Source organism: Oryctolagus cuniculus, chromosome 1 (genome assembly GCF_964237555.1).
Source record: "Oryctolagus cuniculus chromosome 1, mOryCun1.1, whole genome shotgun sequence".
Taxonomy (NCBI): Eukaryota; Metazoa; Chordata; class Mammalia; order Lagomorpha; family Leporidae; genus Oryctolagus; species Oryctolagus cuniculus.
In genome coordinates this window covers 37,984,712-38,010,180 of record NC_091432.1, presented here as the reverse complement: position 1 = coordinate 38,010,180, position 25,469 = coordinate 37,984,712, and the positions used below count along the sequence as shown (strand labels likewise).

General features: G+C 37.0%; 1 protein-coding gene across 6 annotated transcripts in view; it reads left to right on the top strand.

Moving 5' to 3' along the window:
* METTL15 (methyltransferase 15, mitochondrial 12S rRNA N4-cytidine) overlaps positions 1–9,924 on the top strand; it is a 224,294-nt gene extending 214,370 nt beyond the window's left edge. For 4 of the 6 annotated variants that reach the window (XM_051852121.2, XM_070072109.1, XM_051852099.2 and 1 more), the window contains one exon: positions 5,880–9,924. In XM_051852121.2, the coding sequence (XP_051708081.1) occupies positions 5,880–6,325 (446 nt within the window). In that variant the 3' untranslated portion in view covers positions 6,326–9,924. The remainder of the gene's footprint in view (positions 1–5,879) is intronic. The other 2 variants (XR_007921844.2, XR_007921842.2) reach the window with 1 other exon arrangement.
* The last annotated feature ends 15,545 nt before the right edge of the window (positions 9,925–25,469 follow it).

Here is a 25,469-nt window from a genome sequence, read left to right as displayed (position 1 = left end):
CTTAAAACTAGTACACATTTGTCCTGTGTTAACTGAGTCTATTCACTGATGGGCTGTGAAACACAACAAGAAGATTTACTCTCATCATCAAACCAAATGACCCAAATTGTGATTGAGACCATATTTTCTGTCTTAGCTACTCTATTCCTTAATCAAATGAATTAGCCATAGTAGGCTCTGTTTTTAAACTCAGGAAATGGACAAGCAGAGAGAACCATTTCTATTTATGATAACAGGATATGGGAGATGTGAGTAGGGTGAAGAAGAATTGGAAAATAGTAAGCTCCTCAAGAGCACGGACCCATGTCTCTTTCTAATTAATATGCTTCTCCCCATGAGTTAATTCAGAGTGCAATATATGTAGTGCATTGAATCTGGTGCAGTGTTTTAATCTTCTGTCCTGATGACTTGTAAGTAGGTAGTCTTATGTAGCCTGTGCATACTTAAGAGGATTTTGTCTCTTGCCTTCTCACCAGTAACTATCACAAGGAAACCCCTCTTCACTTCCTCAGAGACACAGTACATTTACTGATTGTCTTTAAGCTTAAGAATTTGAGAAATGAGGGCCGGTGCCATGGCTCACTTGGTTAATCCTCGACCTACAGCGCCAGCATCCCATATGGGCTGCAGGTTCTAGTCCCGGTGGCTCCTCTTCCAGTCCAGCTCTCTGCTGTGGCCCAGGAAGGCAGTGGAGGATGGCCCAGGTGCTTGGGCCCCAGCACCTGCATGGGAGACCAGGAGGAAGCACCTGGCTCCTGGCTGTGGATCGGCACAGTGCCGTCGTAGCGGCCATTTGGGGGGTGAACCAATGGAAGGAAGACCTTTTCCTTTGTCTCTCTCTCTCTCTCACTGTCTAACTCTACCTGTCAAATTAAAAAAAAAAAAAAAAAAGAATTCGAGAAATGGTGCTTAATTTTTCATAGTTGGATTTTTTCCTAGTCTTTCTGTTTGTACCACTGCCAGTTGATATTTTCATCTTACTACTTTAATTTCTATACCATTTGATGTTCTATATTCTTTTATTCTTTTTTTCATTTTACACAATATGCATTGTCAGCCTGTCTTCCTGTAAATAACAGACACGAAATACCAGTATACAGGCAGGGTAACCCTGGAAATTTAATTTGTCTAAAATAAGGGAGGCTGTGTGCCTTGGATCCCCAGAGTAGCACCCAGAAGCTTTGCACAATACATTACCTATTGCAGACTCACCATCTCCTTATCTCTAAAGATGGGACCTAAGGTGGTTGACAGGACCCCATCTAGAAAACCTTTTTAGGAAATTGACTACACATAATCCTAGTGAGTATTCTCTAAAAAAACAGTAAGCCCTAGGAGAAGAGCTTCATGGATTAGAGTTATCCTGTCATCTCTAAGACCATTCATTCCTCAATGTAAGTTTCAGCTTATATATTCATTATTTATGACTCTCTGACATTGGCAAGGCCCAATTCCAACAGATTGTGTGTGTGTATGAGAACTTTGCCATTTTCTACAAGGTACTTCAAGTCCTTTGTGAAAAATGGAATGTTTCATGCAAAATAGGTGCATAAATTTTTCATAATATGCTTTTTCTATGAGTGTTTTGAGACCTGCATAGATTTCTTTTTTTTTTTTTAATATTTATTTTATTTAGTTGAAAGAGTTACAGAGAAAGGTAGAGACAGAGGTCTTCCATATGCTGGTTCACTCCCCAGATGGCCACAATGGCCAGAGCTACACCAATCCGAAGCCAGGAGCCAGGAGCTTCTTCCGGGTCTCACATGTGGGAGGACTTAGGCCATCTTCCACTGCCTTCCCAGGACATAGCAGAGAGCTGTATTGGAAGAGGAGCAACTGGGACTAGATCCGGCACCCATATGGATGCCGGCACTTCAGGCCAGGGCTTTAACCCGCTGCACCACAGCGCTAGCCTCCTGAATAGATTTCAAAAAGTTTTGCATCGGGGCGGCTGCTCCTCTTCTGATCTGGTTCTCTGCTATGGCCTGGGAAAGCAGTAGAAGATGGCCCAAGTGCTTGGGCCCCTGCACCCACATGGGAGACCCAGAGGAAGCTCCTGGCCCCTGGCTTTGGATCGGCATAGCTCCAGCTGTTCACTCTGGGGAGTGAACCAGTGGATGGAAGACCTCTGTCTCTGTCTCTACCTCACCCTATAACTCTGTCCTTCAAATAAATAAATCGTTTAAAAAAACATTTTACATCAAAATAAATTTACCTATTAATTACTTTTTCCAAAAACATTTTGAAGTAATCTCATATTGTCATATATCATCTTCTTGGAACAGAGGTAATTTTACTTCATTCTGTCCAATGAATGCCTGTTTTTCCTTTTCTTGTAATTGCTCTTACTGAAACTTCTAATACTATTGATATATACAATTTTAATATTTCACACCAAAATAAACTTTTACAGTAGATTTCCAGCAAATATTTTGAAGTACCCTCATCTATTTATTTTTAATTGGTGAAAGCAGGTATCCTTGTGTTGTGCCTCATCTTAGAGGAGAGTCACTATTGAGTATGATGTTACCTATGAGTTTCTCATATATTGCCTTTATTTTGTTGAGGTAATTTCTTTCTACTCCTACTTTATTGAGCATTTTTCATATTCACTGTAACTAATAGAGCACCTGAAATGTAGTATATTGGACTGAAATAGACATTTTGAGAATAGATGATTGTTTATAGCCCTTGTCTCTTCCATTGAGGAAGTGTTTTATTTTGTTTTCATTTTCTTCATACTATTTGTTGAACTCCTTTACTTAGAGTAGGATTAACAAGGGGTTCAGTGAGTATACCGAAATTAGATCACTGTAAAAATCAAGAATGGAAATCCAAGAGAGAAGAGGAGGAAGTGTTGGAGCATGGGTAGAGAGGAAATGCTACTATGTTCCTAAATTTGTATATATGAAATATATGAAACTTGTATAACAAATAAATTTTTTTAAAAAGTGCTATATTTTGTCAAATAGATTTTCTGCATCAATGCAAATGACCATGGGTTTTCTTTTCTTTGTTTTGTTGATGTGATGTATTACATTGATTAATTTTCATATGTTTAACCATGATTACATTACTGGAATAAATTTCACTTGGCCATGGTATGTAATTCCTTTAATCAGATGCTAAATTTTATTTGGTTGTATTTTAAGATTTTAACATTGATATTCAAAGGAGATATTGGTCTGTAATTTCCTTTCCTTTAGAATACAACAGTGAGGGGCCGACGCCGTGGCTCAATGGGCTAATCCTCCGCCTGCGGCGCTGGCACCCCAGGTTCTAGTCCCGGTCGGGGTGCTGGATTCTTTCCCGGTTGCTCCTCTTCCAGGCCAGCTCTCTGCTGTGGCCCAGGAGTGCAGTGGAGGATGGCCCAGGTGCTTGGGCCCTGCACCCGCATGGGAGACCAGGAGAAACACCTGGCTCCAGGCTTCAGATCAGCGTGGTGCGCCGGCCTCAGCGCGCTGGCCGCAGTGGCCATTGGAGGGTGAACCAATGGTAAAGGAATACAACAGTAAGGTTATCTGGGTCTGGACTTTTCATTTGGATAGAGTTTTAATTACTGACTTAAGTGTATTCAGATTATCTATTTCCCTTAATTTCAGCACTTCCTTTTCATTGGATATATAGTGTATCTAGTTGTGGTTTACTGTAACTATTAATAACATTGAATATCTTTTCATGCATTCATTGGTCATTTCTATGCCTTTTATGAAATGTCTGTTCTAAATTTTGTCCATATTTCAAATAAGTTGGTTGTCTTACTAAATTGAATGATTTATTCATATATTTTTTGTTTTCTTTTTAAATATTTATTTTAAAGAGTTACAAAGAGAGAGGGAGAGACAGAGAAAGAGAGAGAAATCTTCCATCTGCTAATTAACTCTCCTAGTGGCCGCAACGGCCAGAGCTTAGCCTGTCCAAAGCCAGGAACCAGGAACTTCGTTCAGGTCTCCCACATGGGTAGCAGGGCCCAAGCACTTAGGCCATCTTCCACTGCTTTTCCCAGGCCATTATCAGAGAGGTGGACTGAAAATGGAACAGCCTGAACACAAACCAGTGCCTATATGGGATCCCAGCATTTCATGTGGAAGTTTTTTTTTTTTTTTTTTTTTTTTTTTTTAAGTCAGAGTTAGAGAGGCAGAGAGAGAGAGAGAGAGAGAGGTTTTTCATCCGTTGATTCACTCCCCAGTTGGCTGCAATGGCCAGAGCTGGGCCAATCTGAAGCCAGGAGCCAGGAGCTTCTTCCAGGTCTTCCATATGGGTGCAGAACAAGGATTTGGACCATCTTGTACTGCTTTCCCAGGCCCTAGCAGAGAGCTGGATCTGAAGTGGAGCAGCCGAGACTAGAACCAGAGCTCACATGGGATGTCGGCACTGCAGGCAGCAGCTTTACCTGCTATGCCACAGCACCCGCCCTAGCCTTTCACTCATATGTATGTATGTGTATATATATATATATATATATATGTATGTATATTTATTTATTTACTTATTTGAAACTCAGAGAGAGAAGGAGAGACAGAGAGAAAGAGAAAGTGAGCAAGCGAGCTTTCATCCACTGGTTCAATCTCCAAGTGGCTGCAACAGCCAGGGCTGGGCCAGGCTGAAGCCAGGAGCTTCATCTGGGTCTCCCATGTGGTTCGCAGGGCCTCAGCACTTGGGCCATTCTCTGCTGCTTTTCCCAGGCCATTAGCAGGAACTGTATCAAAAGTGGAACAGCTGAGACATGAACCCATATGGGATGCTGGCATTGCAGATGGCAGCTTATCCTGCTATACCACAATGCTAGGCCCACATTCTACAACTTTGTTTAATGTAATTATTGACAGATTTATTGTCTTTCACTTTGCTGTTTATCTTCCTTGTTACTTTTTGTTTTGCTTTCCTTCAGTTCTGCTTTCTTTTATGTTAAACAATTTTTAGACTATTTTTACTCTCCATAAGCTTGTTAGCTTTATTTCTTTGCAATATTATTTATTATTTGCCTTAGGTACCATAATAAGCAAGTTTTATTTCAGGAAAATATAGGAACATTGCAACAGTACACTTAGCTCCATTTACTCACTCTCATCTTCTGTGCTATTATTATCATACATTGTACATATTATCATATAAAATCCTGTGAATGAATATATATGTAATGTGTGTATTATATTTACTACTTATCTCTTCATTCCTTTCTTTCCAGGTTATCACTTGGCTTTTTATTTCAGCCTACAGCATTTCCTTTAGTATTTCTTCAGTGCACATGTGTCAGCAATGAATTCTCAGTTTTTATTTATTTAAAAAGATATTTGGGTCTTAATTTTCGAAGAATAGTTTTAATGAATAAAGCCTTGTTGACAAACATATTTCTATTCTCAATACCTTCAATGTTATCCCACTGTCTTATAACATCCATTATGCCAGTGAGAAATTAGCTGTCAATCATATTTTTGTTCTCCTTAATATACTATGTTGTTTTTCTTTATTGTTCTCATGATTTGGTTTATAGTAGTTTGTTTATGATGTGCCATGGGTACCTTTTTTTGTATATTCTATTTGTTGTTTCTTTAGGTTCTTGTAGGTCTGAATCAGTTGTTTTTTACCAAAGTTGGGAAGTTTGAATTGTTACTTCTTCAAATATTTGTTTCTTTCTTTCTCTGTTCCTTTCTTTGATTCCACTAAATGATTTATGAAATATATTTCTGACAGATCCTTTTAAACCTTGATAGAATTCTTGGAAATATGAGTACGATGTATGAATGAAATGCTATAGTTTTATAAGAAAATATAGTCTCTTAGATTCTTTTATGCATACACACTACAAAACCCAAAATGTTTAATGAAAAGTATTAATGTGAACTATCCTCTTCCTGTTTTTACAAAATCTTTTCTAGGTGCATTTCCTCCCTCTGCTATTTATGCACGAAAAGACTTGCTACAGCGATCTACCCATATTGCTACCAAGACTTTCCAGGCTCTTCGCATATTTGTGAACAATGAGCTCAATGAACTCTATACAGGACTAAAGACAGCACAGAAGTTTCTGAGACCTGGTGGACGACTTGTTGCCCTCTCTTTCCATTCACTAGAAGATCGCATAGTCAAACGATTTTTGCTTGGGATAAGCATGACAGAAAGGTTTAACTTAAGTGTTAGACAGAAGGTGGTACAGGCCTCACAATTGAGTTCAGGTCCTGAGAACAAGGAAGAAGTCTCTGCAGGAAGAGCTCCTTTAATGTGGGAATTGATAAACAAGAAGGTACTTACTCCAGAAGATCAAGATGTACAAGAAAACCCCAGAGGACGCTCAGCCAAGCTTAGAGCAGCTATCAAATTATGAGGAAGTGACCATCACCTGATCTTCAAACTTTAGTTTCTCTTCATTTCTTTATGTGATATTCCAAAACAGCTTGTGATAGCTTAAAGTGTGAGATAGTTTTGAAATCGATGGCATTTAGCATTATTATTTTTATCAGAAATGAATTTAAGAAATAGGAGCATGACACAGGAAATTCAACACAACATATCTCAAGGCTGGAAAATGTGTTTATATTATGTATGATTTTTTTTCTATGACCGGGAAGTTAGAAAAAGCAACTACTACTGTCGTGTCTATCTAAAAACATAAACTGAAATTATCAAGAGAGAAACTATTATAATCATATTTGCATGCCCTAAATTCTGAATTTAAATGGTCAGATTTGCAATAGACTTTTTATAGCTAAAATAGTGATGATCATTGAATTAATTTCAATTTTCCTACTTCTGAATAATTAATCACTATAGTTTTTTTAGCTGTAGGCCTTATACAAGTTTGAAAATTTCAAATATTTGGACTGGTATTTTGACGTAGTTTATAAAGTCGCACTGCAATGCCAGCATTCCATACCTATGCCAGTTCAACTCCCAGCTGCTCCACTTCTTATCCAGCTGCCTGCTAATGGCCTGGGAAAAGCAACAGAAGATTGCCCAAGTGCAGACAATTGTTTCACTGAAGTCTATTTAATTTTAATTTTAATTGTGCCCATTTTAAAAATAGCCCAAGAGCAGCCTTTTTTTTTTTTTTTTAATTTTTTGACAGGCAGAGTGGACAGTGAGAGAGAGAGACAGAGCGAAAGGTCTTCCTTTGCCGTTGGTTCACCCTCCAATGGCCGCCGCAGCCGGCGCACTGCGGCCGGCGCACCGCGCTGATCCGATGGCAGGAGCCAGGAGCCAGGTGCTTTTCCTGGTCTCCCATGGGGTGCAGGGCCCAAGCACCTGGGCCATCCTCCACTGCACTCCCTGGCCACAGCAGAGAGCTGGCCTGGAAGAGGGGCAACCGGGACAGAATCCGGTGCCCCAACCGGGACTAGAACCCGGTGTGCCGGCGCCGCTAGGTGGAGGATTAGCCTAGTGAGCCGCGGCGCCGGCCCTTTTTTTTTTTTTTTTTTTTTTTTTTTTTTTGACAGACGGAGTGGATAGTGAGAGAGACAGAGAGAAAGGTCTTCCTTTTGCTGTTGGTTCACCCTCCAATGGCCGCCACGGCTGGCGCGCTGCGACCGGCACACCGCGCTGATCCAAAGGCAGGAGCCAGGTGCTTCTCCTGGTCTCCCATGGGGTGCAGGGCCCAAGCACTTGGGCCATCCTCCACTGCCTTCCCGGGCCATAGCAGAGAGCTGGCCTGGAAGAGGGGCAACCGGGACAGAATCTGGCACCCCGACGGGGACTAGAGCCTGGTGTGCTGGCGCCGCTAGGTGGAGGATTAGCCTAGTGAGCTGCGGCGCCGGCCCCAAGAGCAGTCTTTTGATACAACATTTAAGAGTCCACTTAAGCCAGCTGTGTCTCACATGAGAGTGTCTAGGTTCAGTTCTTGGCTCCAACTCCTTGTTCAAACTTCTTGCTATTGTGGACTCTGGAAGGCAGTGGTGATCTCTCCAGTTACTGGGTTCCGTCACCCATAGGTGAGACCTGATTTGAGTTCCTAGCTTATGGCATCAGCCTGGCTCAGCCCTGGCCATTGTGGACATTTGGAATATGAACTAGCAAATGAGAGAGCTTGCTCACTCTGGCTCTCTCTGCCTCTCAAATAAATAAAATAACATTTCTAATGCTCTTAAAAATATGTCAGAATGCCTTCTGTAAATAATAAATTTTCTTATTTTAATCCTGAATTTTAGTTGATCTGTTCAATCTAATTCAGCAGTCTATTGAAATAGAAAGCTGTCTGATTTATTCCGTATATTAAAATGCAATGCTCTCTTAATGCTTTTTATTTAGACATAACAAGTAATAAATATAAAATGTTTATTCAGGAGAGATGTCCTTGGTAGAGAATTTTAGCAAATTGATGAGATTGATTCATAATTCACATGTCACCTTTTTATGTGTAAATATACGCTTCTAATTTATTCACTTTTCAGCAAGTACTGAAATTGTCATTCATGAAACAAAATTAAGTTAGGTACACATGACCAACAGTACCTGTCCTATGGAGCTAATAGGCTAGTGGAGAAGAATGAAAGTTAAGAAATCATAAAAGTCTATATCAAAGGGACAGAGTGGTAAATGCTACAAAGAAATGGTTCACAGTTCTAGAAAAGTAGGAAGTTGCTCTACTGAAGGAGATCAGGTATGAGAACATGATGAAAAATGAGTAGCAGATAATAAGTCAAAGAATACATGAGGTCGGGAGGAAGTCATGCTGATTAAAGTACATGTAAATAAGTATTCTATTAGTTATCCTTAAAATCATATTATGTATTCTAAATTGGTAAATCAAAGTGAATGAAATTCAACATATGGGCAAAATATATAAAAGTTAAGTGGATGAATTTACCTCATACTTATTTTTATCTACATCCATGTTTAACTTTGGTGCCCATGATTGTTTGACACTTTAATTTATGGGATTGATTTATTTAATTATTTTAAATTTTATTAGAGAGAGAGCACATGCGCTCATTTCTGCTGTTTCATTGCCCCGAATTCCTGAAACAGCCAGGACTAGGCCAAAATAATTCAGGAGCTAGAAGCCAGAAACTCAGGTCCCACATGGGTGGTACAAACCCAATTACTTGGACCTTCAGTTCTGAGGAGCCAGAGGTAGAAATTGAACCCAAACACTCTTGATTTGGGACACGGACGTCTTAACAGGTATCTTAACCTCTAGGGACAAATGCTTGACTGTATGTGTACTTTTAAATTTGAAGAAGCCTATAATAAAATCAGAATTAAGAACTGAGGGAAGTAGTCTCAAAATGAAAATAAGAGAATAGAACTAAGTTAATCCCCTGAATCGTACCTAAAGAATTTTCTAAGTTTTTCTTCACTTGTAAAAGATATTTAAGAATGAGACAGATTCCCAAAGTTAAGTGCCAGTGCAAATATCTGGTTGGAAAAAAAAAATAACACACCCTCAAATTCAACAACAATTCAATTATTTCATCGATTTATTGTTACATGAAAGTGGACTACACTGGATTAGACAGAGTTCCCCCAAAAGTCATGTCCTTCTTAGAAACTTCTGATTGTAATCTGAATTTAGAAATACTGTCATTGTTAAAATGAGGCCACACTGGAACAGGCAGGCCCTTAATCCAATGTGACTATAATCCTATGAGAAAAGAAGAGAGACAGAAATAGGGAGACTGTTATGAGAAGAGGGAGGCAGAAGTTGGAATTATAAATCTTACAAACCCAGGGACTCCGCAGATTGCAGGCAACCATCCACCAAAATGTGGGAGAAAAGCAGGAAGAGATTCTCCATCAGCGTCTCCAGTAGGAACCAGTACTGTTGGACACCTTGATTTTTGACTGCTTGCCTCTAGACCAGTGACCCCACACATATCTACTGTTTTAACCCACTGATTGTGATCATTCATTTGTGGCAACCCTAGAAAACTATTACTCTAACAGAAAAAATTCTTCAATAATATGCAATAAATAAAATTGATTTTAAAATGTTTTATTGTAATTATTTTCTGTAATTAGATTATTTACAGCATTCATTTTTGCCTGCTTATTAATCTCTTGTGAGAAACATAATAAAATACATGAATGAGTTTTAAATGGTGTGTTCTGGAAAATGGTTTGGGAACATTCAAATAATAGACTAGAAATACAAACTGTTATGATTTGCAGTGCTTTTCTAATAAAATATTTCTGAATCTCTGTTAACTGCCATCTAATTTGGATCAGTATCATGAAGTAGCTAAGTTTTTGAAAATTTTCAGTTCATCATCTAAGAAATGAAATTTGAACAGCATTATGGCACTGAAGGTTATGCCACCACTTGCAACACCAGCATTCTATATCTGAATGCCACCTCAGGTACTAGCTGCTCTAGTTCTGATCCAACTCTGCTAATCCACCTGGGAAGGAAGTGAATGAAAGCCATGTACTTGGTCCCCTGCCATCAATGGGGATGGAATTCATGGCTCTTAGCTTTGGCTTGACCCAGCCCTAGCTGTTGGCAGCCATTTGGGAGAATGAACCAGCAGTTGAAATATCTCTCTGTGTCTTTCTATTTGTCCCTCTCTTGCTAGCACTCTGCCTTTTAAATAAATAAATCATTTTTCAAAAATAAAATATAATACCTATATAATTTTAGTTGATATTCCTATTTTGTTTATTCCTTTTGTCTTTAAAATTGCATAGTAATTACAGTGTTGTCTTTGAAGTTTCTAGAATTTTCATGAAGCATATATATATATCATTAATCATGTTTATATCATATATAAGTAGTAATATATATAAGAAAATATATATTAGTCATATATGTGTATACCACTTCTATTTCATGTGACATGTTATATAATTTTGCTTAAATTCATTTTTAAAAATTATTTATTATCATAAGAATACAGTATGCCTAGTTAGATTTTTGAAATAAATGTCCATTAAAATTCACTTGTGGCACAAGCACCATGGTGTAGTAGGTTAAGCCTCTGCCTGCAGCTCCGGCATCCCTTATGGTCACCAATTTGAGTTCAGCTGCTCCATTTCTAATCCAGATCCTTGCTGAAGGGCTGGGAAAACTGTGGAAGATGGCTGAAGTGCTTGGGCCCTGCATGCACATGGGACACTTAGAAGAAGCTCCTGGCTCCTGGCTTCAGATTAGCCCAATTCCAGCCACTGTGGCCATTTGTGGAGTGAACCAGTGGATGGAAGAACTCTCTCTGTTTCCCCTCTCCCTTTCTGTCACTGTCTCTCAAAAAAAAAAAAAATCTTAAATTGAATATTGGTTCTGTATATATTAGTTGAATATATAAATTTTAATATTTAATCTCTTTAATTTTCACTTATTTCACTTTGAAGTGAAGATAGTATTAGTTCTTTCTAACAGGTTGCTATGAATCAAGTAGAAGATAGTGAATGTGTTTGAATTGAAAGTTTTGAGGGTGAAACTGGATAATGCATGTAAAATATTTAGCATTATTCTTAACACATTAAATTCTCAGTGCTGCTATTGTTTTAAGTGCACCTTCTACATCACTAGCAGCAATTGATTGGGATATAGTATGAGAATTTATTATTTGAGAATTTTATTCCATTTATTATTTATTGGACACCATTGATGTTTGCTATGCCGTGATGAGATACATAAAAGAGACAGTTATTGCTCTCATGGAGTTTCCATTTATAAGAAGACAAAATGGGGTAAAGAGACCCAGTCTGTGAAGTTATTTGGCATTATTTATCTTGAGAAAGTTTTTCCTATATCCTCATAGCAGTAAGTGGCCAATTTATGTAGTCTTTAGTAAGATTCTCCAAAATACATTTTGAGAAAGAAAATTAAATGAATAATTTGTGATATGTTAGATGAAAGGTTGTTACAGAAATATAAAAAAGTTTCCCACTTCTCTATTCTAAAACCAGTGAGTATAAGGAAATGAATAAAGTGCATGTGTTTCAGGTCTTAAAGGGAAAATAACTGCCAAAAAGTAGGCGGGCTATTTACACTTAGAATGAGTTTATAATCCTCCCTTTTACAGAACACGGAGGTTGATACTATCAGAACTGGATCCCGCTAATTCCCACCCCCTCACCTTCAGTTCAGCATTTACAAATCTCTTCCTTTATCCCAATTTTGTACTCCTATGTTTCATCAGAAAGCTTATCCTTCTCCTTTTTTGTTTGTTTTCTGTATTCTCTAGTACTCAATTCTGTTGATTTTATTTGTCTCCTTCGTCTTTAATCCCGTCTCTGCTGTTACCTTTATAAATGTGCTCAAAAGGGCCCCCTGGTAAAAGCAAACAATAATAACTAAATCTTTCCTTGACTCTGTTTTCTTTACAAAAATACCACCCATTTTAAAATTTTCTTTCATATCTATTTTTTTTTTAATTTGCCAGAGTTAGTTAGAGAGAGACAGAGAGACAGAGAGAAAGGTCTTCCTTCCATTCGTTCACTCCCCAAAGGGCCGCTACAGCCAGAGCTATGCCGATCCGAAGCCAGGAGTTAGGTACTTCTTCCTGGCATTTGGGCCATCCTCCACTGCCTTCCTAGGCCACAGCAGAGAGCTGGACTGGAAGAGGAGCAACCAAGACTAGAACCGGTGTCCATAAGGGATGCTGGTGACACAGATGGAGGATTATCCAAGTGAGCCACAGCACCAGCCCCCTCATATCTATTTCTTAAAGGGACTCTGTACTACCTTCCAACTCCTCACCTTTTATTTTTCCCAATTCTGTGTGTTCGTTGCTCTGTTAAGTCACTGTTGACTTCTCAGTTACCACTCAATATACTAATCACCATCTTGAGCTACTTTGTCTCTCTGCCTCATTTCATAGTTTTGATGTATCCTTCAATAGAAATCTTTCCTCCATTGCATTTTCCAGAATCACTCCCTCTGTAGGCTTATCTCTAACACTCTGATTCCTTCATTGGATTCTCCTTCCTCTCAAACCAGACCATGAATCATGAATTGGCCACAAGATATATGTAGTCAAATTCATGTGAACTTAGTGAGAGTAGTACTGTAAAAATCACTCCATGATCATACATGGAATGGATCAAGATAATGGTAGAAGAAAGACTTATTGTATGGGAAAAAATTAACAATTATTTTGTAATTATGTAAGCCAAGAGGAATTAACAAGTTAAAACTGATATCAAATTAAGTAAAATATTTACCAATCAAAACTTCATCTTGAAAAATCCCACTAAAAAACGACTAGAAAACTTGACCAAAACATTGTTCATCAAAAATCAGGGTTAAAGAATCAGAGAGCTAATAAAGAGGTGATAAACATATAGGGGAAGAGAAAACCCAAATAAATTATTTCCGCATTTGTAGTTACCAGTTGTGAACTTCATGTCAACTGAGAAACTTAAGAGGAAATTTTGACAATATATTTGGGAATACAGGTGAACTTGAAATCAATTGGAACTTGAAGAAATTGAAGGCCATTTTCAAATCAACTTAGTCCTTGAAATTCAATTAAGGGGGGCAGCTCTGTGGCACAGCAGGTTAACCGCCTGGCCTGAAGCACAGGTATCCCATATGGGCGCTGGTCGAGACCCAGCTACTCCACTTCAGATCCAGCTCTCTTCTATGGCCTTGAAAAGCAGTAGAAAATGGCCCAAGTCCTTGGGCTCCTTCATCCGTGTGGGAGACCCAGAAGAAGCTCCTGGTTCCTGGCTTCGGATTGGCGCAGCTCCAGCCGTTGCGGCCAATTGGGAACTGAACCATCGGATGGAAGACCTCTCTCTCTCTCTCTCTCTCTCTCTCTGCCTCTCCTCTCTCTGTGTAACTCTTTCAAATAAATAAATATTAAAAAAAAAGAAATTCCATTAAGTTGACTTTTGATTCTAGAGCCCCTAACTGCTTGCCAAAAGCAACTTTTAATCCTCTTTGGAGGTGTGGAGAATCACAATTCTCAACTCATTTCTATAATAGTTAATACTTTGTAGTTTCTACAACTAAGTCAGAAAATGATCAGTCACAACAATTTTAAAAGGGCAAAGAGACTGCAGATAATGCTATCAATCAAAGTCACCTACTGCCAGCCGTGATTGACCCCATGTTTTCTTGGACATCACTGTCTATAACAAGCCCTTGGACCACGTCTCCTTCCAACTGTTTGTACAGTTCCAAAGACAGGAAAAAAAAAATGTTGTGCTCGGAGCAATAGAAGCAATTTGATTATAGGATTTCCTGCTTTCACAGAATAAATTCTGGGGTTTATGTGCCATGGTGAAGATTTCCCATGCCAAAATAGGACTGGTGGGAAATCTGTTTACAGGGAGGAAATTTGATGATGACGAATGTGCCCCGAAGGTACAAATCCTAATATCTTGTACATTGCAAATGCTGGGCCCAATGCAAATGGTTCCTTGTTTTTCTTCTTCACTGCTAAGACTGAATGGTTGAATGGCAAGCACATGATCTTTGGCAAGGTAAAGAGAGTACAAATATGGAAATCATAGAGCACCCTTGAGTCCTGGAATGGCAAGACCACCATAGATCACCATTGCTGACTATGGACAACTCTAATACTCTTGACTTGTGTTTTATTTTATCCACCATACCAATTTATCTTTGGCTTAGAAAAAGCACCTTTCCACCCCATTTGCTCACAGTATGCTATAAGCTTTGTTTTGTCATTACAGTTTTTTGAGTTCCGTGTTTTCTTTATTCTCAGTATAATTGGCTTGCAAAGTTTATGATTATGAAATAAAACTAACAAAGAGAAAATAATACAAGTAACTTTTTATATAAAAAGCCTGTTGGGGACTTATGCTGTTTATATATTCATAGGAATTTTTTTAATATCTGAAAACTAAAGAATAAAACAAAAAGTCTAGAAATGAAGAGTACATGTACTAGTCATACCTAAGAACTCAGTAGATGCATTTAAAAACAGATTAGACATGGCTAAAGGTAAATAGTAAACTGGAAGATATTTCTTAAGGAAATATATAGAGGGTAGCATGGGATGACAAAGAAAATCCAAAGAAACAAAAAGCGTTAAGAGACATAGGAATTGCAATGAGAGGTCTAACTAATTCAAGTGTAATTAGAATCCCAAAAGAAGAGAAAACAAAAAAGTGGGACAGAAGCCATATTTGGAGAGAAAATTACTAAGGCTATCCTAAAACTGATGGAAGACATCAAACTACAGATCCAAGAATCCCTGAAACTTCCTAGGAACAACATAATAAAACCTTCTGGAAATTAAAAGTCAAAACAAAAAACACCTTGAGTTGAAAGGCAACAAGCATTCTGAAGGAACATGGCTCACATGATCTATTTAAAATGATTCCAATCTTTTTCTATGCTTCAACAGTTTCTGTGACATTGAGGAGATTTTGTAGTAAGTTTGCTTCACCAATTCTCTACTCGTCAGTTTCTTTTCAATTAAATTCAAGTAAAATTAAATGTTGTGCTTACATTCAAAATAAGGCACATAATCTGATATACCATTTCTATAAAAATTTTCTGCTGTTCTATTTATCCTTCTCTCCTTAGTGATACATGAAAGATTTTCTTTGTTAATGATGTTTAATTCTAGGAGAAGGTATTTTGTCATTCCTTTTTAAAAAAATAAAAGTGTGTGTATATGTGTTTATATAGTGTTTACAATGAGCTAATATCTATTTTACAAAAATACACAATCTAGTTACTAGTATTACTTTGAAAGAGCACAGGTTTGGAAATTTGACAGACTTAGGTATAAATCCTGGTTCTGACACGAAGTAGCAGTTTAACCATAGAAAGTTAATCTCTCAACTTTAGTTTACTCATATGTAAAAGGGAGATGTTAATACCTATTTCATCATGCAGTGTATTAAGCATAAATATATATTTAAACCATTTAACAGTGCATGCAAAGTGATTTTTTAAGTGCCAGCGGTTTTAGTAGTTTGTCACATAAATTTCTTACCTGAAAACAAGAAATTTGTATTTCACAGATCAATGTACCCTCTGCTTACCCTAGAGCAGACTCCACTCTCTGACAACTTTTCAACCACCTTGTTACTCTGTGACTACTTCCAAACCCCTCAATCTCTTATATATTCTTGTCATGGTTGGTTTGTCCAGGAATATACCCTGAAGCAAACTAGGCTAATTCTAGCTACAAGTGACTGATCAAGTCTATGCCTTTTCTAACTTATTTTAAATTTAATGTAAAAATGAGATCTCTTGGACTGCACTGTTTTCAAGATATTAGAAGGGCTTCAAATTTTTATGGACAATGCATGTTATGAAGAAACCATGTATGCTTTTATGTTTTTCAAATTTTTATTGCATCAAAATATGTAAACATTTTAAGTAAAATTTTCCATGAACTTTTTAAGTTCCTTTGCAATCCCTATCAACTTTAGTGACACAGTGTCTAAAAAAAGAAAAAAAAAGAATAGTTCTAACTTACAGTAGAAAATAAAAGGATAGGAGTTGGAGGGGTCCTCCTGGAATCATTCACATTCCTCAACTCCACTGTTCTGAAAGTCTAACTGTATGCATTTCCTTTCCATGATTTGATTGAGCAGCCCATTCTTGGATCGCTTAAACAATTCCTTTTTATTTTTCTGGCTTATCCTCCCTTTTTATTAAATATTGGAAAAACTGTTATATTTGTTACTTGATAGGTTTTTAAATATTGATACAGAAAAAAATATTCATGAGATATTATGTGATATCTCTACACATGAATACATTATGCAATGTTCAATTTAGGATAAATCTAACCATTTCCTTATAAATTGATCATCTCTGGTAAGTACATTAAAAATCCTCTCTTACAGCTTTTAGGGAAAAAAAATATATATATATAATATTCTGTTATCTAAGTCATCCTAGTTTGCAATTGAACACTAGAATTTCTTTTGCCTCTTTAATTATTACTTAATGTCTGTTAGTTAATCTGTCCTCCATCCTCTATTCTTCCCAGCCTTTGGTAACTGCCCTTTTCTCTCAATTTATATGAGACCAGTTTTTTGTTTTTCTTTGTTTTTTTTTTTTTTGTACAATTCCACATATAAGTGAGAGAGTGTAGTATTTATCTTCCTATTTATCTTCCTTTGCTTCGCTAATATCACTTAATTTAATGATCTCCATGTGATCACAGATTACAAGATTTCATCATTTTTATGTTTGAATAGTATTCCATTGTACATATGTATCTCATTTTCTATATTCATCAGTTGAATAACACTTAGGTAATCTATATTTCTTAGCTATTTTGAGTAGTACTGCAGTAAATGTAAAAATACAAATATCTCTTCAACATACTGATTTTGTTTCCTTTGGACATATACTGAGTAATGGAATTGCTCTATCAAATGGTTGTTGCATTTCTAACTTTTTGAAGGTACTCTGTACTGTTTCTATAGTGGATATACTAAATTACATTCCTACCAACAGTGTGCAAGGATTTCCTTTTTTCCACATCCTCACCAGTTCTTGTTATCTTTTTTCTTTTTGATAATAGCTATTCTAATTGAAATAAGGAAATGTCTTATTGTAATTTTGATGTGCATTACCCTGATGACTAAAGGAGATGAGAAAGTTTAAATGTACTCGCTTTCCATTTTTGTGTCTTCCTTCGAAAGATGTCCATTCGTATCTGTTGCTCATTTTAAATTGGATTATTTATTCCTTTGCTATTGAATTGAGATCCTTTTATGTTCTGGACACTAACCTTTTATTAGATATACAGACTGAAAATTTTTCTCTGAAAATATTCAACTCTGTAGGTTGTTTCTTAATTCTATTGATTGTTTCAGATGCTATGAAAAACGTTTTCACTTTAATTAAATCCCCTATGTCTACTTTTGCTTTTGTATCCTGTGCTTATGGCATCAAATCCATAAAATCATTGTCCATGCCAATGTACTGAAGCATTTCCTGTATGTTTTCTTCTATAGTTTCATTGTTTCAGGTCTTATACTTAGGTCTTTTCTTCCACTTTTAGTTCATTTTTGTACATGGTGAGAGAGAGAAATCTAGCTTCATACTTCTGCTTATAGATATCCAATTTTCCAACACAATTTATTGAAAAGAGCTTTCTTTTTCCAATGTGTGTTCTTAGTACCTTTATTGAAGGTCAGTTGGTTATAGATGTATGGGTTTATTTCTAGGCTGTCCAATCAGTGAGTTTTCTATCTGCTGATATTTTCTTTTTACCTTTTAGCTTTTCTTTCAGTCTTAAGAATTCCATTTAGCATATCTTTTAGAGAAAGTCTGTTGGCAATAAATTGTGTTATTTGTCCAAGAATGACTTCATCTCTATTTCATATCCAAAGATTATATTGGCTGCACAGTACTCTTCATTGGCGATTTTTGTTTTTCCTTTCAGTACTGTAAAAACCTTACTCCACCCTCTTCTGGGCTGTAAAGGTTTCTTCTAAGAAGTCTGCAGTTAGGCAAATTGGGATACTCTTAAGTATTATTTATTTCTTTTCTCTTACAGCTTTTCAAAGTCCTCTTTATATTTTACCTTAGAGATATTGGTTATAATATATCTTGGGGTATACCTGATTGATTTAAATATAACTGGTGACATCTGGCCTCCCTATATCTTTTTTTAATGAAAAAATTCAAATTTCTGGTATTTATAACCAAACCAGTAATATTATATGATTTTTAAGGCTTTCTTTATCTGAATGCTAAGTAATTTCTTAAAGTGTGTTCTTCAACTTGTTTCCTGATTCATCTAAATAGGATAGCTCATGATCTTAAAAACTTTTATGACATTGTTTCATATACACACTTGCACAATTCGCATCCTAGTTTCCAAGTGATGAAATATACTTTTTTTAAAAAAGATTTTATTTATTTATTTATTTATTTGAGAGCTAGAGTTACAGGTAGTGAGAGGGAGAGACAGAGAGAAAGGTCTTCCCTCCACTGGTTCACACACCAAATGGCCACAACAGCCTGAGCTGGGCCAATCTGAAGCCAGGGGCCAGGAGCTTCTTTCAGGTTTCCCATGTTGGTGCAGGCTCCCAAGTGCCTGGGCCTTTTTCTACTGCTTTCCCAGGTCATACCAGAGAGCTGGATTAGAAGTGGAGCAGCCAGAACTAGAACCAGCACCCATATGGTATGCTGGCACTGCAAGCGGAGGCTTAACCTACTGTGCCACAGCGCCAGCCATGAAATATACTCTTTAAATTTATCTAAGTAGAGAGAACATATTTTTGCCATTAGTTTTCCTAACCATATTTGATAACATACATCATTCTAGAGACTAACTCATGGAAATTTTTATCAAATGTTGGCTAACTTATATTCCTTTACGTTGATGACTTGGTAGGAAAAAATAAAGTATATCCTCTTCCTGGATTTACAGATAATCTTTATGATTGTTCTCTTCTCTCTTGAATGTAACTATACTGACTTCTAACTTTATATTACTGTTTTTACACACAAACCCTTTGAGGATGAAGAAAACCATATTTAAGAGCCTCCAGATGGATTTCCCATTTTCTATTATATACATATATATGGTGTACGTTTTTTCATTGGGTGGGGAGGGGGTCAGAGAGAAGAAAAGAATGAAAACCTATAGAGAATGTTGAACCATTCTGGTTATTCCAGAATCTATCATTGTTCCTTTTACCAAATTCGACATTTACCTTACAATCAGACAATAAACATCAGCTGCTAGAGAAAGCTATTGAATTTCAAAATCCTTTTGAAATGTCACATTAACCTGTTTAACTTTCAGTCAGTTCTTTGAAGTAGCTAACATTTCCTGATGACTCCCAGATCTATGACTGCTTATATTTCTCTAACTTTCAAGTTTGTTTCCTTCATTCTCAAGTGAACTGTGGTGAATGAATCAGCAATGTTTGGTCCTAGGAGGAATGTATTGCAGCTGCAGTCTGTATGCAGTCTTTCTGCAAGTTAGTTCAGTTTGTGGATATCATACAGGGTCAAATGCTACATCTGGTTGATTTGGCTAAAGCTATAGCTCTAGCCTTCTATTTTCCACCCATTAAATTTTAGTCTTTATATTTGTTTCTAGGTTATCTTTCATTTTGAGATGTGTAGAAATCAGGAAGTAACAATCAATTCATTATTTTAGTCAAGCATTTATTGATCTAAGCACTGGGGTAAAGAGTAAGAGGAAAAAGTGCATTCCTTGTTCTTGAAGAGCTGCATTACAGTGTAGAGTGAGACAAATAGGTACATTTTTTAAAAGAATATAATTGGGTAAATTCTGTAATAGAGGGTCAAGTACTATGGGAGCCCAAGGAATGAAGAAATGAACTTTTCCTGCAAGCAGAGCAGTATATACAGAACATCCTGTTAAGGTAAGAGCTATCAGAATTTTGTGCTGAGTCTTCAATAGCATAGTTTCCTGGGACATAACGCCAGGTGGCCTTTTCTTGTAATGCTATTGAGAGACTTCCTGTTTTACACTTCTTGTCAGTCATTCTTGTTCACAAATCTCCATGTACTTTGACTTCCATGAAATACAGTGAAATATATCCTTTTCTGTGTGGGATAAAATCCAAGTGCTCACTGAAGCTGTGCCACAGCCAAACAATTATAATTTTATGCATGTAACCAGTGGTTCCTGATGTTTGCATCATAGAAGATGCCAAACATCATGAATGATTTTGAAATGAGTCAGTCATGGTATACTGAGGTAGTTAACAGATGATGTTCTAGTTGATCATTAAGATCTAGGAGAAAAGAGCCATTTGAAATCCAAGTAGTTTTCCCAAAAGCTTGTCTGTAGTATGACCATATTCCATTTAAATTTCCATGACATGTGAATGCACATGTCCACATAATTAAGAATTCTGACATTCATCGACATGCATAACCATCTAATATTATGAATATTTTGTAATAGATGACCATCTAATTTTGAAATAAAAAAAAACCTGTCTGGGTGAGTGATTTCTTCCTAAAATTGGGATTATTAGGATTTTGAAGCTATAGTGCCTTTAAAAATCTAGTTGAAATTATAGCTTCTCTAAATAAAAATGTACATACATACCAATTTCATGTATAAAATCAAGGAGTTTATGTCTACTCAGTTTATGTCTAACATGAGATGTAGTGTAATAACTCCTGTATTAGAGAAACATGTCTCAAGTCACATTTTCCAGATATGACCCTTGTGGTATGTTGAAGGTAAAGGCTAAAAATTTCTATCTTTTTTAAAATTTATTTTTATGTATTGGAGAAAGCTCCCATCAACTGATTGACTTCCCAGGTACTGGTGCTGATCAAGACTGTGCCAGGCCAAAGATGGGAGCCAAGAACTCAATCCAGGTCTCTCAGATGGAACAGGAACTCAATCACTTGAACTATCACCACTGCTTTCCAGGATCTGCTTAGAAGAAGCTGGATACACAAACCAGGTCCACGTAATAAATTCAGATACCCTATTATGGGGTATATGCATCTTAACCAGTTTCTTGATCACTAAGCCAAATCCCAGCCCTAGAGTTTCTGTCTTTTAGCCTCACCTGGTTACTTCATACCTGGGTCCTTCAAGCTCTATAAATTGTCTAGAGTTTCTGAATGTTGGCATAAATCAGTCTATTCAACATCCCAACAAGGCTGACCTGGACCATCCTAGCAGTTTTGCACTAGGCACAAAGAATGAAATATTGAATGATTTCTAAGGACTTGAATAAATTTAATCCAGTGATATCCAGCAGAAATGGAATATAAACCACCAATTGGAGATAGGTTGTAATTTTAAATATTTGAGAAGCAACATTGAGAAACATAAAGTGAAGCAGGGGAAATTAATTTTAATAGTCTAGTCTTTAAAACATTCAAAATATTATTTCAATATGCAGTAAATGTAAAAATGAGTTGATTTGCATTCTCTTTTTTTCTCTCTTGTCCTAAGACTTCAAAATCTGGTGCACATTTTAGACTTAGAGCACATCTCAATTTGAACTAGCTACATTCCAAATTCAATTACTATATGTATATCTGCCATTGTTTTCAGCAGTGATCAATTTTTCACCTTTAAAAAAAAACCTTAATCACAATTACTGACAATATATGAACAAACTAGTTTTCTTTACTATTCCAAGAAAACCGTATGTAATTCTGGTAAATACAATTCAAGGTTGGAGGGAAAGAAAATATTTTGCTACATTGCACATTATAAGAAGATGGGATCTGTGTCCCATGAAGTTCAATGCGGTCACCCTGACCCATGAAGAAGCTGTACCTTTTCATTCCTCTTCTCTCAAAGCCCAATGTATTTGGTGCAGCTATAAGATGGTTTTAAAAATAAAATAACCAAAACAGATCTTTGTACCCACATCCAAAATCAAGCAAACTTACACTAACCTCCTTACTATAAATTGCTTCAGCCTGACCACACCAGGGTTGCCCTTCAGATCAGAATTTAAATATGAGTGTATATTCCGGGTAAATCAATGCATTCCAGGAATGACATTTATAATGAAAGGTATTTAAAGCAAATGGTCATTTTAAAAAAACTATGGAAGTTCTTCCCCCACCACTGCTTTCATTACACAAAATATATTGCTGTACTATTCAAATATTGTTGAGTATTTAGTGGAATAGTCTTGAACAAATGCCAAAACTATAGCTCATAGGCGGCATGATTCCTCAGCTATCCCTTGTATTCATTTCATTTTTTGGAATAACACTTTTCTTGCCATTCAATGAAAAAAAAATCCTAAATTTTTTCTGGCACCAATTTTTTACCCAATTAAGTTCTCTGTTTTGTTTTTAAATGGCATCATTTGGAACAGACATATCATCCCTTGAGGAAAGGGCACATTGCTAAGTTTTTTTTTAAAGCTATACTGGGCATCTTGAATCTCTTTCAGAGTTAAAAAAAAATTCTCAATGCTAGCAGTTAATAAATGTTAATAAGATTTTTAAAATAGTGGCTGCAATATTACAGTGTTAATTGCATTACTCACTGAAAATATGCAATGAGTCACATTTTATAGTTGTTTCTTATGCAATTTGGAGAACTTTTCAGGCACTTGGTAAAGAATGAGGGGACTCCAAACCTGATACAAATGAGTCTAGAAAGACCATTTCCTCTCTTTAATTGGGTTTAGAAAATTTGCAATTAAGAGTAGGCTAAAGCATCTTGAAATTGTGTTTTAGATTCATTGTCTTTTTTAACTCAATAGAATCCCAGCAAAATCAGCTGATTTCAATTGTCCCACCCTTTTCAAAAATAAAATCTTTTTTGATGTTTCTCACTACCATATTTTCTCTACAACATAAACTCAGTGCTTATGGAAAAATTTTTTTCTACCAAATAGAAATAAAGTAAAATTTTCCTATCTTTACCAAATGCATATACAGTTACTAACCAGCTTCAGTCTGTTCAATGTTCAATAACTTATGTTCTGTAATGAAGCAAATAACCTCAGGGCTAAGATAATTATATAATATTTAGGTTAGCTTCCACAGATGTACCAAAAACTGAACACAGAAGACTTATCCACATTAAAAAGCCAACACAAGTTAAGATGCTCTCCAGGATTATGTCTCCATATTTATTTACTGAATATTGACAAATGTGGTCTCAGCAAGGCTAAAAAGTACTTGGGACTCATTTGTAACTCAAGGAAAATTCATACATTAGAAGAAAACAAAGGTAAAGTGCTAAATGCTTGCTTTCAGCTCCTTCACTCCTCTTCCTAGAATGTCCTTCACCTCTTCTACCAATTAAATCTTCATCATCCAAAACAAATGTGGTGGTCATGAGACTGCATTTTGCTACCCTCCTATTATAGGAAGTGTAATTGACCACAGGTTCATGCTACTGCATTTTGAAGTTCATTCTTGTTGCAGTAAGACCCATACCCTGTCATGGATTTCCTACTGATGAAGTGAGGTGGGAATATTAAGCAGGCATGCTCCTAGGAGATGGGACTACTTTGCTGTTGAGTTTTACTCTAGGTCTCACTGAAAGTTTTGCTGAACTTTCTACCCAACCTTCCTTTTTGATTTCTCCTTCACCCAGGGACAGACTTGCATCACATATCACATCCTCATGCTCTCCAAGCTTTTTCCAACTTCCTCCCTTTTTCCTTTCATGCAGGTATTTCTTGTCATTAACTCTTGTGTACTTGATCTTGACTTGGCATCTGCTTCTCAGAATACCTAGACTAACAAATCAACTAAAATGCCTTTTCCAACTCCTCCAGAGTTGATTATTCAAATTCCATGTACTGATAACACTGCCAAAAGATGACAGAGGAGAATGGTCCTTCACAATCTTGCCACAATTCATCTCCTTTGGCTGCAGCTATCATTTCTTTTCAACGTACACACAACTTATTGAAGTCTCCAAGATTCTATATGTCTAGGTCATCTCCTTTAATAACTCTTCCCTGAAACCTAAGTAGAATTTAGATAGTGCCCTCCTCTTGTAACAGTTCCTTACTTAGTTTTCATGAGCATAGTGTTTTTGAAGATTGGCTAGATATTTTTCAGCATATCCTTCAACCTGAGTTTGACCAATGTTTCCTTATGATTAGACCAGCATTATACATTTTTGTCAGATTATCATACATTATTTTTATTATATCCTACCAGAGTGCATATGATGTTCACTTATCCTATTACTGATAGTGTTCATTTTGATCACTTGATTAAGACCGTGTCTGCCAATTTTCTCTTCTTTTTTCCTTTGCACTTAACAAATACTTTGTGGTAAGCTACTTTGACACTATGTAAAAATATCCTTAGTTGCTTCACTTTCATCTACTAGTTTTAGTACCTGTAGATGTCTCTTTCCTGGATTATTACCATGTTACTGACAAATGGTGATTTTCTAAAATGATATTCTTACATTAAATTGGAGGCTTTCTACTTTAAGGAAAGCCTTCTCCTTTCCCCACTTATTTAGCCATTCATTTTGTTGATGAGTAATGACTTTTATTATATTAATACTCCAGTTGTATGTTATTTAACTAGTGGGAGCCTCTTCCAGCTTACTTCTGTGTTCTTTTGCTATGTCCTAAAACTTCCTTCCTGCTGTGGCGAAGCGGGTAAAGCCACCGCCTGCAGTGCTGGCATTCCATGTGGGCACAGACTCAGCTGCTCCAATTCCAATCCAGCTCTATGCTATGGCCTGGGAAGGCAGTAGAAGATGGCCCAAGTCCTTGGCCCCTGAAGCCACGTGGGAGACCTCGAAGAAGCTCCTGGCTCCTGGCTTCAGATCGGTGCAGCTCTGGCTGTTGTGGCCAATTGGGGAGTGAACCAGCGGATGGAAGACCTCCTTCTCTCTCTCTCTGCCTCTCTTTCTCTGTAACTCTAACTTTCAAATAAATAAATAAATCTTTAAAAAAAAATTCCTTCAACAATGTGCTCAATGTCCCTGGGTGTAATCAATCTATTGTGAAAGATGTTACAAGTTGGGGCCAGCGCCGTGTCCCGTTATGTTAATCCTCCACCTGTGGGCACCAGCATCCCATATAAGCACCAGTTCTAGTCCCAGTTGCTCCTCTTCCAGTACAGCTCTCTGCTGTGGCCTGGGAAGGCAGTGGAGGATGGCCCAGGTGCTTGGGCCCCTGCACCCAAG